The sequence below is a fragment of the Schistocerca serialis genome, chromosome 9 (assembly GCF_023864345.2).
Source record: "Schistocerca serialis cubense isolate TAMUIC-IGC-003099 chromosome 9, iqSchSeri2.2, whole genome shotgun sequence".
Taxonomy (NCBI): domain Eukaryota; kingdom Metazoa; phylum Arthropoda; class Insecta; order Orthoptera; family Acrididae; genus Schistocerca; species Schistocerca serialis.
This window is the reverse complement of record NC_064646.1, coordinates 336206520-336221536: the sequence shown is the minus strand read 5'-3', so window position 1 is coordinate 336221536 and position 15017 is coordinate 336206520. Positions and strand designations below refer to the sequence as shown.

The window sequence follows — 15017 nt, the reverse complement described above, 5'->3', positions numbered from 1 at the left end:
CTGATTCAGCTGTCACAGGAAGCAGCGGCTGACGAGACTGATGCTGCTGGTCGTGTATGGTGGCACTGTTGTTAATTAAATTAATACATTGTCACTTTTGAGCTATGGTGAAAATTCTATCCACTAGTTTAGGTCTAGTCTGATGTTTCCCAGTCGTTGGTGATCATGACGAACTGCACTTGAGATGGGAGTTTAAAAATGCCCGCGTGGTCGATCGCAAGACCGCGGTGAACGGCTCGACCGCTGATCCCAGAGGGTATACATTCCTCAGTCATGGAGAGCACAGTACAGACTCGGGACGAGGAAGACAATGGTCGCGTGTTTGGCTGAGCGTGCGAATATTGTCTCGTCTTGCGGATGCCGTTTAATTAGCAGGCGCGAGAAACGTAGCGAATGAGGGACGGCTATCCGTTTAGCGTATGCGACGATGGGGAGCGCGCGTTGTGCTCGACCCCCGTGGACCGTGCCTGGCGAGATTGTAGAACGATGCAGATGTCCGGCTAGCTCGCACTGGCGTCCCTTTGTGTTTTCTGCGCGCCCGTCGACGGCGCATCGTTGGCATGCTGTGGTCTAATGGTACTTTTGCGCATGGGGCGCCCGCGGATGAATGTCGGCCCGTTCATTATGTCGTCTGCAATTTCTGTGTTGCCCTCCTTGAGGAGCAGAGCGCGGTAGGCGTGAGAGGTGAAAATGTTCCGTCTGCGGCCAGCATATGTTTGTGCTTCGCGCGCTTGTGGTGAGGTCAGCGAGACCGTGGTGGCGGCGGTACGTGACGTCAGTGCGAGAGCGAAGGCGGCTGTGTGTGACGTCACGAGCGGCTGGTACGAGACCTACGAGAAATATCTCGTTGGCCTATATCTCGTTGGCCTCGCGGCTGGTATGGCTCGCGGGGGTGTGTGCACGCTAGAACAGCAGTGCCCGGCGGTGCTGTGCGGGAACAGTCTGTAGCGATGAGTGGCTGCAGATCTAGTGTGCAAATGTCGGCTCAGAGAACACTGGCTTGCAAAAAACTTTGGTTAACTGCTATGAAGGATGCGAAATGAAACATTGGTCAAGACGCACTGTTCGTACCATTGAATTTGTATGGAAATAAACAAGGTCTATTTAACTGTGGGAAAAAACTAAACAAAACATTCTCGGCGATGCATTGCTCATAAAAGACAATTCTTTTTTGTTTTTGTTTGGAAAAACTTGCGCAGAATCACGACGCGGCACTCTATACTGTCCCGTCACTCACAGCAGCGAAGATTACGGAGAGTTAACATGTGCGAATGGGGTGTTGTCGGGGCTCTACGCGGCTTCTGGAGCTGTGGCTTACATACCCGGTGGTGAGTCAGTTGTCAGCTGGAGGGGTAGGGTCTTCATGGCAGGCGGCGGGAGTTACATTCTTTGATGATGTCAGCTTTGTAGTGCTACGGCCGAAACACAGCCATCTAGTGAGTCAGCTCCGCATCACCGACTCTCGCATATTTGCCGTTTCTGCTTCGCAAAATTACAAATGATGTTACTATTCGTTGATTACTCTTGATACTAAAAGAATACTACTTTCGGTAATACTATCATCTCTATATTACTTCAAATCTTTGGCCTCAAAAGAGTGTGATTAACACAGTTTAACAAAACACTGTTCAGTTTCGACTTCTTATCAAAAGAAAAGGCGTGACAATCACAATGATACTCATAAATAATTGTTTTATACTTCACTACTACATTTTGTTTATCAAATAGTGTCGTTCAGTATCGTCATTAAATTTCTTAACTCAAGCAGATATTCGCAAACAACGTTTTTTACTTCACTGAAGCATGTTTTATGTCAATCGTTGTATTTCAAATTCACGCGTTCACTACAGAATACACTTTTCTGTTTCATCACTAAATCACATTCACAGAGATATTGAAGAGTCGTCCTCAAATATTAAATGAAGAACACACAAAAACTCTGCAGATCAAAGACACATACATGCACAAACCTTAAAGTGAAACCTCTATTCTTTTCTTAGCAGAGAAACAAAATCTACAGTAAAATAGTTGTAGCAAATGGGAGGGGGTGGGAGGTTAAAAATTGGGAAAAAAATGTATCTAGGATTTACATACGATAGACCTTATTCGTTTTCGGTAAGTCTCCTCTCCTCTCTCTCTTTCTCTCTCTGTCTCACACACACACACACACACAGACACACACACACACACACACACACACACACACACACACACAGACACACACAAGTACAGAGAATTCAGTACAAGAGAACTGTAGTGTATAATGCACTTCAAATTCAGTTAAAGTGCAGTTTACGTGTTGGAAGTTTTTACAAGACATTACATGTCGATATGTTGCAACAAAATGATGGGAAACAAAGACAATCATATTTGCTGTCTTCCTTGTCACAAATGATTTACTGTTTTCTGAGGATGTATGACGGTTTTTGAGGTTGGAGTTTGGAAGGAACCTAACAGCACAGCCTAAACTACTGTGAGGGAAATGAACAACAATTATATTTATTAAGAGAGTAGAATCTCATTCCCTATATGCATCTTGTTTCTGACTGGCTGTCTTCATTGCCCATCATTTATTGTGGTTTTACCAACATCAACATATCTTGTAAATACTGCCATCACCTAAACTGCACTTTTACCTTGAATTCTGTTTAGCCACAGAAATTTAGGAGACACACACACACACACATACTCACCAACCCACCCACCCACCGACCCGCCCACCTAACCGTCCCCCCCCCCCCCCAAACACACATACACCTGTGTTCATAAATATTTGTTTTATACCTCACTACATCAAAATTTATGTGATGTATTGTACTTCAGGTTGTGCATCACCATTAAATAACACAACATACACAGAGTATTCGTCTCAAAAACTGCACAACTCCCAAAAGTGTACAACTCAAACCTACACACAGACTTAAAGTGGCATATATAATGTGAAACATTGTACTTCACATTCTGTTTCACAATTGAATTTCACTCATACACTGAGAAGCGACAGTGCTGAGCTCCAAATATTAAATGAACTATCCCCAGAAACTGTACGAGTGTCTAACGTACAACCCTTAAAGCAGAACCTTCTGTCTTTCCTTAACGGACGCGTCAACAAAATTTGAGCAAGAACCTATTGTAAAGCACAAGAGGGAATAAATTATGTTTTTAAATAAATGTATTTCGCATTTACATAGTAATTTATTGAAAAACTACACATTCCATGATTTTTAAAGTAGTATAATACTTTATTTACACTTGTCATCGACATTTTTCCACTTTGTGTTTTCAGCATTACCTTGCTAGCTATAAAATTCAATTTGTGGTGGAAAGTGTAGTGAGTGTGTTAGAAAATTATATTTATTTTGGTGAGTTAACAAATTAAAAAATTCGTAACAAAAATATTGTATGTTGTCCTCAGTTTGTTTAACTGTCTGCCTCATTTATTACTGCTTATAGAATCACTGAGATTGTTTATCATTACTTTTATAGAATCAGAGATTAATATTTTGCAGGATGTCTTTCAAAGTTCTCTGACATTTCCAAATATCAGTTACGTTAGCCTCAGTAAGATCACTGTTCTCCAGCTTTAAGTAACATATTTTCTGCAAGGAAGAAAGTTGATGTGAATCAGCAATGAAACTACTTGACTACAAATATAATATTGCTTTCAGCATGAACCAAACAAGGTCAAGCACTGTAACAGCAGTTTGAGTGGGAATTGTCAACTTTCGATGGTCATATTATTTGAGATGGATATTTCAACTTCTTAATCAGATAGCATCCAAGAGGTGCAAATCTCACAAGTTTTTAGGAAAAGCTCCTTCTTTACAGCATAACCAGAAATGTACATCAATGCTGGCAGGAAATTTCCTGGTATCTGTGACACTTCAAACTTCTCCTGTAATACTGCAGAATATTTGTTAACATTCACAAATTTGTCAAATATTCCAGAGCAAGGAAGCAAGAGTAATATTTCTATTCAAAAAATTTAGTAGTGCCATATCTTTGATTTTTAATTTCTTTTCACTCTGAATGTAACTTACATAATAAGTTTTCCCACTCATTTGATGGTAACTACTAACTCTATCTTCCAGATTGTCAGTATGAAACTTAATAACATATATAATCTGGCTTATAATGTTCAAGAACATATGAAATCAGAACTAAAAATCCATCAAGAGTAGTGATTAGTGCCTGAAAAGTTTGAGAGCTTGAAGTAGGGAAGTTATGATCGCTCTGCCTCCAATTTTTTAACCACAAAGACGTTTTTCCTAAAAAAAACCTAACTGTAATGAACTGCTTACCGTAACAAGCTGCCTATATTGGTCATTAAACCTTTAACTTTCGTGTGCACCTTTCACATTAACAATGTGCCACCAGCTACAAATTATTTTTATGAAAGTTGAAGTATGTTCAGAGCCTATAAAATCTATCTCTCTTGAAGTTTAAGACCTTTAAGACAGCAGCATTTCTATCATGAAAAATCTTGAGTGCAAGGTTAACATTTTGCTTCTGAATATTGGAAGGAAATAAGTTCTTAAATGACAATAAATGTATTTTACAAACGAACTTTTTTCCTTCTTCTACATTAATTCCAAATATGAAATTCTGCACTAACTACAACTTCAAAACAATCAAAATCTGGAAACTTCAAAACTGTCAGATTTAGTAATCCAGTTATTACAGATAAATTTCAGTATTTGTACTCTGTCAAAAATTAGAAATAATTTTCTAGTACTGTCATTAGGATGTTGAATACAAGGCTGCAAAATACCACTAGGGGTAAGTAAGTCATAAGTTTCTCGATTTACTGCATTATTATCTGAAACTGAAGCTAACACAGTAAACCCAACTTTTTCATTATATGTAATAACATATTTCTTAGATGTTAAGAAGTTAAGTTATTAACTGGTATGATAGTTACAACATCTTTAAATTTTGAAAATACAATAGATGTTATAAAAACCTGAGCTTTTTTGCCAGGGTCATTGCTATCAGTATTACTGTCACCATAAATTGTACCTCCTTTAAAGATCAAATGAGTCTTGATGTAAATTTCATCACGGAGTTTATTTACCACAAGTTTGTGATCTTTCAAAATGTTTTTGTAACCTTCAAATACTTTACATTGTCATTTATATATATACTATTTAAACTGAACTTACCTATCAGCTTTCTGATAGTGCATGGATGTGGCAAATACAGGTAACCACTATTGTGCACAGCTGTGTATGCTGACAGTAAATGAACATGCAGAGAAGTTGCCAGTAATAATGTACTCCGAAAATTTCCATGACTGATGTCGTATCTTGTCAGGAATTGAATTTGCTCAATTAGCACCTGAAACTGTGAACATTTATCGCCTGAAAATCTATCTTCTAGCACTTTCACTATATTTTCAGCCACCAAACACTTCTTTAAATTATATCCTTTAGACACCATTGACTCAATGTGTTTCACTATTCTATCTAATATGTGTGTGGTTTATACTGACTTATATTCAGTGGGCACTTTTTTCTGGGGAATTTCATATCTGTTGACAGAAAGTACGACACTTAAATCAGTATTAATAGTTGCAGAACCTAAAATAGCTGGTAATTCATTACTGTCATCAATAAAACACAGCACTATCTTCTCTCCACACTTGAGACAGAACCACTGTTTCCTGTTGATAGGGGTGGTACCTGAAAAGCAATTGCATATTTCCCCCAAATTTTTTATAGCGATTTGTTCTTCTTATTGCCTGTAATCTTCCAACTTATTGCCACTGCTTTCTCAAGATTTTCACATTCTATATCACATAATCTTCTACGTGAGGTTCCAGCTGTTGTCAAGTATTCTAGTAAGTTTGGAAATAATGAAGGCACTGCATTTGGTCAGCTTGGGATATCTTCTTTCAAATTTCTTTATTTATCCAGTAACTAAAAACTTTTTTGTCTTGATTATGCACTTTCTAGTAAAATGTTTATATGCATATTACTGGTGCCTTTAGCTTTGAGAAATCGGTGGGAACTTCCCTTTGTCACATTTTCTTTAGTTCCTCATCGGTTAGCACAGAAAATATGCTGACATCTTCGTTTTGAAGCCTATAATTACTTTTACAGCACCTTGGTATTTCTGGTACTGGTATCTGAAAACAGAAATTCAGTGTAGCTTTTGCAATGTAGATACACACATTTCAAAGTGTACTTGTACACATTTAATTAGTTTGCAATGCAGCTTTTAGCATAACCTCTCAATCAAATACAAGTGTTCTCTGCTTGTTAAGTAGTCACAAAAGGTAATTATATTAGCATTCATGAAGTTCTTACTGTTTAAAGAACAGCAATTGTAAACTTTACTTTGGTAACAGAAGATTGTAGCAGCTAGTACTTTATCACAGGTCAGTACAAAGTTCAACTTGCTAAGCAACGCATCATGAGGTGTACGGCTTACGAACAACAGATCTACTCTGCCTATGACACAAACAAGATGGGTTCCAGTGCCCAGACCAGTATTTTTAGTCAGCAGTGGCTGCATGCGATATGACATCATTATGGCACAGCAAGGGCATTTGATGCGAACAGGGCGGCCTGCATGCATGACGTAGTCCACTGGGTCGATGTGCGGAAAAGGGATTTGTGCAGACATATGGCAGTTTGTCCCTGTCAATTGAGACTTTAGCCTGCCTACCATTATATTCGATCTCTAAGGTCTTCCCACCATTGGTTATCATGTGGTGTGGTCCCAAGTAGGGCAACTGAAGTGGTGGGTGTACCACATCTGTGTGCAGCATCACATGAATGTAGTGTTGTAGGTCTGCATGGACAAAGGCTTTGTTGGCGCTGTGCTGTGTCTTTAGGTGTGGTCAGAGGCTCGCCATGTGTCTGCACAGGCATTCTGCTAGTGACTGGGCTGAGGCATCATGTGGCTGCAGTACTTCCTCCATGAATTCTCCAGGGATGGCAGGAGACTCTCCATATGCGAAGTCTATATGTGAGACACCAATCTCTTCCTTAGGTTTCTCTTGCAGTTCTCTGTCACTTTCCATCCAGACAGTGTCTTGACACATCAGGTATGCCTTCGATGTCCGAAGAAGCTGCTTGATCATGCCGTTAGATGCCTGATAGTAGTTTGTCATGTAGTCTAGCTGCGAGCCACATTGTTGGGTGACGTGTTTGAACAGTGTACAGTCAAACTGGTGGCTGCCGTCTGTAGTTACATGACTGGGGCAGCTGAAGTGCGCCACCCAGGTGCCAACAAAGGTAGTAGCGGCTGCCTCGGCGGTGATGTGCACTACAGGTGTTGTCTTCAACTAGCAGCTGAAGCGGTCCGTCATTGTAAGGAGGTAGAGCTTGCCTTGGAATGAAGGAAGTGGTCCTACAGTATCCGTGTGAACATGTGTGAAGCACTGTGTTGCTTCAGGAAAGGCACCAAAGGCATGTGGGTGTGTCTCCTGACTTTGGCGCACTGACATGCTGCACAGGTGCGTGCCGACTCATGACAGTCCTTCTGGAATCTGGGCCATAGGAAACATGCTACAATGAGTGACACCTTGGTGTTTGTACTAGGGTATGATAACTACCATGAGTGACACCTTCGTGTTTGCACCAGGATATGATAACCCAAGGATGGAGTAGAAAGCACTGTGCCATAAATTTTTGGGAGAAACGGGTAATGCATGCCTGTTGTAACATAGCACCAAATATTCCCGAGGAGCCAGCAACTGACACCAGTTTTAGATATAGGCCGCTGGAGAAATCGTGTTGGAAGCTGTCCAGCTCTCTATCGCCTCCCATTCTTGTACAACATCTTCGAAGTTCACATGGGGGGGGGGGGGGGAGATGACTGCACAATCGTGAGACAAGCAGCAGGTGACGACATTGTTCATCCTACAAATGTGTTGGATGTCCATTGTGAACTGGGACACATACTCGAATTGCTGTAGTTGGCATGGTGAACAATTGGTGTTGTTGGTCCAGAAATTATGTGTTATAGGTTTATAGTCACTGAAGATAATGAAGGGGTGCGCTTCTGCCAGTGAACAGAAGTGTTTCACTACCTGATACACAGCAAGCAGTTCATGGTTGCACATACCCCAAGAACGCTGCACTGTCGACAACTTTTGCGAGAAGAATCCGAGTGACTGCCAGCTGCCTTCGACACGTTGTTGTAGCACTGTGCTGATAGCGGTCTAGCTGGTGTCCACAACAATGGCTTACTCCACATTGTGTAGTCGATGAGGAAGCAGCGCCTCTTTGGCGAGGCATCATTTAGACTCAGTAAAACTTTATCCCATTTCATGAGTCCAGGTAACAGGAGCCCATCCTTTTGCCACGGGGCCACATTGCACTGTAGTCAGGGGTTTGAGCACCGCAGCAGATGATGCTGGTAGAAGTTGACCACCCTGAGAGAACGATGTAGGTCTTCATGAATTTTTGTACATGGCATGTTCAGGATTGCCTGCACTTTGTCCGGCAGTGGTGTAGATCTGGTTGAGGTGGTTAGGTGAGTGAGAAACTCAATTTCACTAACCCCAGATACACATTTCAATGTAATGATCACTATGCCAGCCTCGCTGAGGCTCCGGAAAATGGTTGTCAGGTGGCTGCGACGGAGTTCGGACAACTTTGAGAACACAAGGACGTCGTCCAGATAGGCGAAGCAGCATGTTAACCCTGACAAGACGCTATCCAGGAAACGCTGCCAAGTCTGAGCAGCATTCCTAAGCTAAAATGTCCTGAGCGTGCTCTCAAAGAGCTCGAAGGGAGCAGTAATTGTGGTTTTTTGTATGTCCTCAGGTGCCATGGGGATCTGCATGTATGTCTTTGGGCAGTTGATTTTACTAAACGCAGTCGCTCCTGCCAAGGCATGGCTAAAGCCCAGCAAATGTGGCATTGTCATTGAATTTAGCGTGTGATAGTCCCCCATATGGGCGCCACAAGTTGTCCTTCTGTAAGGCGGAAGACCATGGGCTGCTTGATGGTCACTGCAACACTGCCTCGGACGCAGCCTTTGTGACAGCAAGCCTGTTGGGTGCGAGATAGCATGGGCAACACGAGATGCATCTCTTTCCTTACAGTGTCGTCCTTAAGTTGCCAAGTCTATTGAACACAGAAAGAAAATATGCCTGTTTATGGATGAAAGGATGTTTGGAGTCCATGTTCATAATTAAACCAGTGATAGTTGGCTTATGATAAATAGTGGTTTGCAGTTTAGTGTTCTCTCTTCTCAAATCCAAAAATATTGGTCTTCCAGCTCAACAGAAAACTTGATTTTGGCATGCATCTGACTGAAGCCAAGTGCAAATTTCCTAATGTCACCTTCACTACCTTAGTAGAGCACGAAAATCTCATTATTTGTGTCTATCATAAAGTATTACATTCCTGATATCAGGGTGAAGGCTAAAAAATTTGTTTTCCAAACAATTAATAAGAATATTTGCTAGGATACCTGAAAGGAAGCTACCCACAGTAGCATGTCTTTTTGCTGGAAAATCTTTCCAATGAAAGTAAAATATTTAATGGATAAAGATATTCTTAATAGCTTCACCAATATTAACTTTATTATGCCTGACAGAGTTTTGTCCTATAATTTCAAACGTCCCATTTGTGGAGATGTTCTTGTATAAATTAGTGATGTCAAGAGAAGAAGGAAGTGCATCTTTCGGACGAACAATGTCCCTAGTGGTCGTTGCTATTTCATAACTGTTCATTTTAAAGTATGGGTTTGAACAAATGTGAAAGCTTTCTTAAAATTTTTTTTACAATGAGTAGAGGAATGCATCCAGAAGAAAGGAGAAGACTGGACTAAGGTGAAGACGGAGAGATGGTGGCTAGACATAAGGTAATGGAGAGGCCTATGTTCCATACAGACCTGGCCAGAGGCTGGAAACTGTCCAAGATGATGATGATGGCTTGTCTCAACATCTGGAGCTTGGTGACTACTAACAATTAGTCTGACAGGAAAATTACTCTTACGAAGTTTGATTTGGGGGCAGTGCTTAGATAACTGTGGGTTTGTAACTAGGAGCCATTTTTTACTAAATGTGGAACCAATATTCCAGGTCTAAGTGAAATTGTTAGAGTGTTCTTTCTGTCTCAATAATCTCATTTGCCTAAAAAAATGTAATGCTGATGAGGAACAGTTACAACTGAATTTCTTTTATCTGCTTTTGTTGCAAGAATGTTATTTTCATACAAATTTATGTTAATATTTTTGCAGTCACTTCAAGGAAACTCTTAGAATATGGAACATTGTGCTCTTTTTTATAACTTTAAAAGTTTTTACAGTAATGTCTGATTACAAAAGCATGGAAATTCTTGTTTGCTCGCAAGCACTTCCGACATTGGTAAATTCCTTTCAATAATAGTGTTGTCAATTTTAGCGGGTAGACAAAATCCTAAGACTTTACTTAGTAAATTCTGTTCATCAGTGGACAGAGCAATGTTGCTAAGGTTAATGACTGTTTTGGTGAACAAGTTAACTGGTATGAGGGGCGTTATTTGTATTTACACAGAGTTGATGTGTGATAAGGAAATGTAGCCTGTATTTGTGTTTAGCTTGAATGAAGGATATCTCCCACAACAGAAAGTCATTAATCAAAGAAGACACTTTTGTAAACTGTAACAAAGTCAATACATATTGAAGACGATCCTGCAAGGGATGAAGCTAAGCTATTTCCAGTGTCATTTGCCTTATAGGCTGCCCTGACTTCTCTCTCCACCCACAATAGTTCAAACTTATTTTTGACACAATGTGAATTCATTGACTTATTATGAACATTTAAAGCTGCATACTTTGGTGCAACCTTGTTGAACTGGCATGACTTGTTGAACTTTATTTCTAATTGATTAGTCCTAGTGTTCCTCTTGGCTAAATAAAATTTCTTCATCTCATCAGTTGCCCTGCTAGGCACTATGAATTTAAGATGTAACATATAGTGACTTTAGATATATTGTAACAATGTATTTTATGGACTTTGCTGTATAATGTCCTATTTGATGTGTGTTTCCTTTAAGTAATTTTGCATCTGTCTTTGCATCTGGCTTGTCAAATGCGGTCAGCACTATCTTGTACTACTATTCATGCCACCTGATGGTCATTTTTGTTACTTTGTTGTAGTTTGCCATGCTTTCTAGCTCTGTTGTACTCCAATCCTGGTACTTGTACATGATACCATATTGTATGTATGAAATTCCCTATCTCTTCTGGTATGTTCATTTTCATTTTTGTTCTTCTAAACTTTAGTCAGTTTCATCATTTGGCAATCAATTAGAAAAACCTGTGTTCCTCATGATTTTTGTAATCTTTCTGGATATATTCTGAAGATGAGTTTACTTGAAATGCGTCAAAAGTTGAGTTGCTGAACATCAAGTTACTAAATTTTTCTCCAGCGATCATGAGAAAAAGGTCCAGATCTATAGAATGGTCACAATGAATTTATGTCTGGAAATGGAGGGTTTCCTCACTAGAGATCATTTATTCAATCATACTTCGTTACACCTAATACACGCTGTACCATGCCACCACAGTTAAGTGTGCATGGTTTCCTCCTACATGGTGGTGCTGTTCCTCATGTGTTATGCTCTAGTGCACTCTCCTGCCATGGTAACTGGTAATGTTGTGTCCAATTCACTTCTCTTGCTGACTCACCGTGTAGTGGCTGTGATGCAGTGTTGTACACAATGGTTCCATATTCGAACTGAGAACTAGCTGACATGTTGTTTACATATGGAAAGGCGAATGGCAACGGGCAGCAGGCAGCAAGGTTGTATCGGGAGACCTATTCCCCCCCCCCCCCCCCCCCCCCGCAACAGCAATAATCACAAAATCACAACATTCAATGTCTGCAACAGTGCTTTGTCGTTTGTCTGAGACAGGGCCGTTTCCCAGACTTGGAGGGAAATGTGATCAACACAGTGGAAGGCGACTGTTGTGTCAGTACCAGGCAGTTGACCCTCCAGTACAGGGTAAGCCAGACGACCGTGTGGAACATTCTCCATGACAATTTTTACTACACTTGTCACTTACAGCGTGTGCAGGGCTTATTAGCAACAGACTTTCCACATTGCAAACACTTTTGTCACTGGTTTCTTCACCAGGCAACGACAGTTCCAGGATTTGTGTCATCCATTCTATTCACAGATGAGGTCATCTGCACGCAAAGTGGTATCTTCAGCTTTCATAACAGTCATGTGTGGGATAGAAAGGGCAACCCCCATGCTATGCTGACAGTGAATCATCAGATCGCTGCTGCCGGAATGCATGGATTGGGATAACTGGCGACTGTATTTTGGAATCAGTCTTTCTTCCACGTCGCCTAACAGGCTGGAAGTATAGGCGTTTCTTGCAGGTGACTTTGCCTCCCCTGGTGGAAGAAGCGCCATTGATGAATCGACGGGTTAAAGGATTATGTGGCTGCTACATGATGGTGCTCTAGCCCACTTCGCCGTTAATGTCCGGATGCATAACAATCGTACCTTTCTGGTCGGTGAATCGGACGAGAGGACGAGTTGCATGGCCTCCTCATTCACTGGATTTCAACCTGTGCGATTTCTGGTTATGGGGCCATCTCAAAAGTATCGTGCATGCAAAGCGCATTCCAGATGTGAAGACACTGAAGCAGCCTATTCACACTGCCTTTGAGACTGTTTGGATACAGCCTGGTCATCGCGAACGTGTGAGACAGAACATGCTACGTCCCAAACATGCATGGGTTAGGAACATGGAAACCATTTTCAACGTATACTGGTGCTGTGGCTGTATGATACAGCATGTATTAGACTGCAGTCTCTGTAACAATGTATGATTGAATAAATTGTCTCTAGCATGGGAATCATGCATGTCTGGACATAAGTTCATTATACCTTTTTCGTCTTGTATCCTCTCATCGATCAATCGCTAGAGTTTGTACACAATTCGGGTGAGTGTCACATACACACACAGGGTGCTGTATATAGATATCTACGTGTGTGTATAAGGTACTCGCCTGGGTATAGCCTTCCCTCCACGTTTTACTGTCACGCTTCCATAACGATATATCCAGTATTTTCGTGTGAAACTGCACTTGTAAATTTCAGGTCTTTACGTGACTTTTCTGTACAACATATCGCGGTTTACAAGATAAATACTGACTTTGTGGAAGGTCATCTCTCATTATTGTGTTTGCTTTTTAATCAAGTGGCCAACCATTTCCAGTAATGCATAAAATGTTGGACCATCAACAGATAGAAAGTTATGATAATCTCGTTTTTCGTTCAACCTCAATTCCTTCGACAAGTTTTCGTGAGTGAATGTTTCAATTTTCTTGTACCAATTTTTCATTTATCTTTTTTTTATTTTCCGATTGCAGCAAAGTAGAACAGTTATCACAGCAGCAGCATCTTTATCGCCTAACGTTCTGAACTCTGCAAGTCATAATTTTGCACAATATTAATGTGCAACATTTTTGTGCAATCCCAGGGTATTTCAATAGTATTGCACAAGCGACTGCTTTACGTGAAAGTAAATTCTCACACTTCTCACTAGAATCATACCTACAAAAAAAAGAGAAAAACTTGATTTTCAGTCCAAGATCTTGTAGCAGCAGATGATGGCGAGCCTTTGCTAGAGGTTTTGTTATAATGTCTGCAGCATTTGGTCTAAAGATATAAGTGACTTGGATTGACTCTATTTTTTCGCTTATGCAGTTGTGCCTTGTGTCTATATGTTTGGTTTGACTCTTGTAGCCACTAGTCTTAGAAAATTCAATTGTTGCTTTGTTGTAACATAGCAGTTTGATAGCATCCTTCTTGGAGTTTGCAGATTTTTAGTCTTTAACCATTGAAGCTATAGAGCCTCCTGACATGCTGAGATCAGGGCCATATATTATGTCTCAGTTGCTGGTAAGGCTACTGTCGGCTGTTGCTTACTCTGCAAGGATATCACTGCTCCTTGAGTTTTGAACAGATATCCAGTTGTTGACTTCCCAACTCCAAAATCTCTGGCCCAGTCTGCATCACAGTAACTTATTACGTGACAGTTCTCTGCTCGAGAAAACAATACCTTCAATAGCTTGGTGCCTTTTAGACATCAAAAGATCATTTTTATTGCTTGTCATTGTGATATACCACAATTATTACGAAGCCGGCTGACAGTTCTTACTGAATGAGCTAGGTTTGGCCTTGTTCCTAACTGACCATACATTAAACTTCCTATTGCTTCACGATAGGGAATATTTTTCATAGCTTATTGCTCTTGTTCTATCTTTGGCCTAATGTGATGAGTGAGAACTTGGTTATTGCTCTGTGGCGTATATATCAGGTTACACTTTTTTTAAAAATAAATCTGTTGAGAATTTGCTAAACGAAGTATGTATGGTCTATCCACAAATAACCTTCTTTATTGTTCCTAGAAATTTGTGTTCCTAAATATTCTGTAGCTTCATTTTAAATTTTTCTCATAGTCTGCTTTTGAAAATATCTTTCTCTTGTCAACTGGTACTGAAAGTTAGCTTACAATCCACATAAACAGCAACTATTAAAACCTTAAGTTCTGTAACAGATGGAAGGTTCAGCTGTTGACCTCTTGAAGTTTAGATTCCACAATGTACTGTCTTAATTTCAACCCAGTAGTGTCCACATTGCTACAATCCATCTACAACCTTTTTTAGTCTCTCAGCTTCCACTGACTTTGTAACTAGATCTACTTGTCGAACTTTGACATAAGTTTTTTCTTCTAAATCAACTTGTAAGAAAGCAGGAAAAACATTAAGATCTTGTTGTTGTGGTCTTCATTCTGAAGACTGATTTGATGCAGCTCTCTATGCTACTTTATCTTGTGAAAATCTCTTCATCTACGAATATCTACTAAAACTACAGATTTCTGAATCTGCCTATTGTATTCACCTCTTGTCCTCCCCCACACTTCCCTCCAGTACTAAGCTCATGATGTCTCAGAATATGTTCTACCAACTGATGCCTTCATCTACCACAAATTTCTTTTCTCCTCAGTTCTATTCAGTACCTCCTCATTAGTAACATGATCTGTCCATCTAATCT

At 40.4% G+C, this 15017-nt stretch overlaps 1 protein-coding gene across 1 annotated transcript in view; it reads right to left on the bottom strand.

Moving 5' to 3' along the window:
• Window positions 1–500: 500 nt before the first annotated feature.
• Window positions 501–15017, bottom strand: part of LOC126419602 (uncharacterized) — a 50635-nt gene continuing 36118 nt past the window's right edge. Inside the window, exons 4-5 of the mRNA XM_050086790.1 lie at window positions 3827–3903; window positions 501–830 (exon numbers count right to left, since the gene is read on the bottom strand). Coding sequence (XP_049942747.1) covers window positions 501–830; window positions 3827–3903 — 407 coding nt within the window. The remainder of the gene's footprint in view (window positions 831–3826; window positions 3904–15017) is intronic.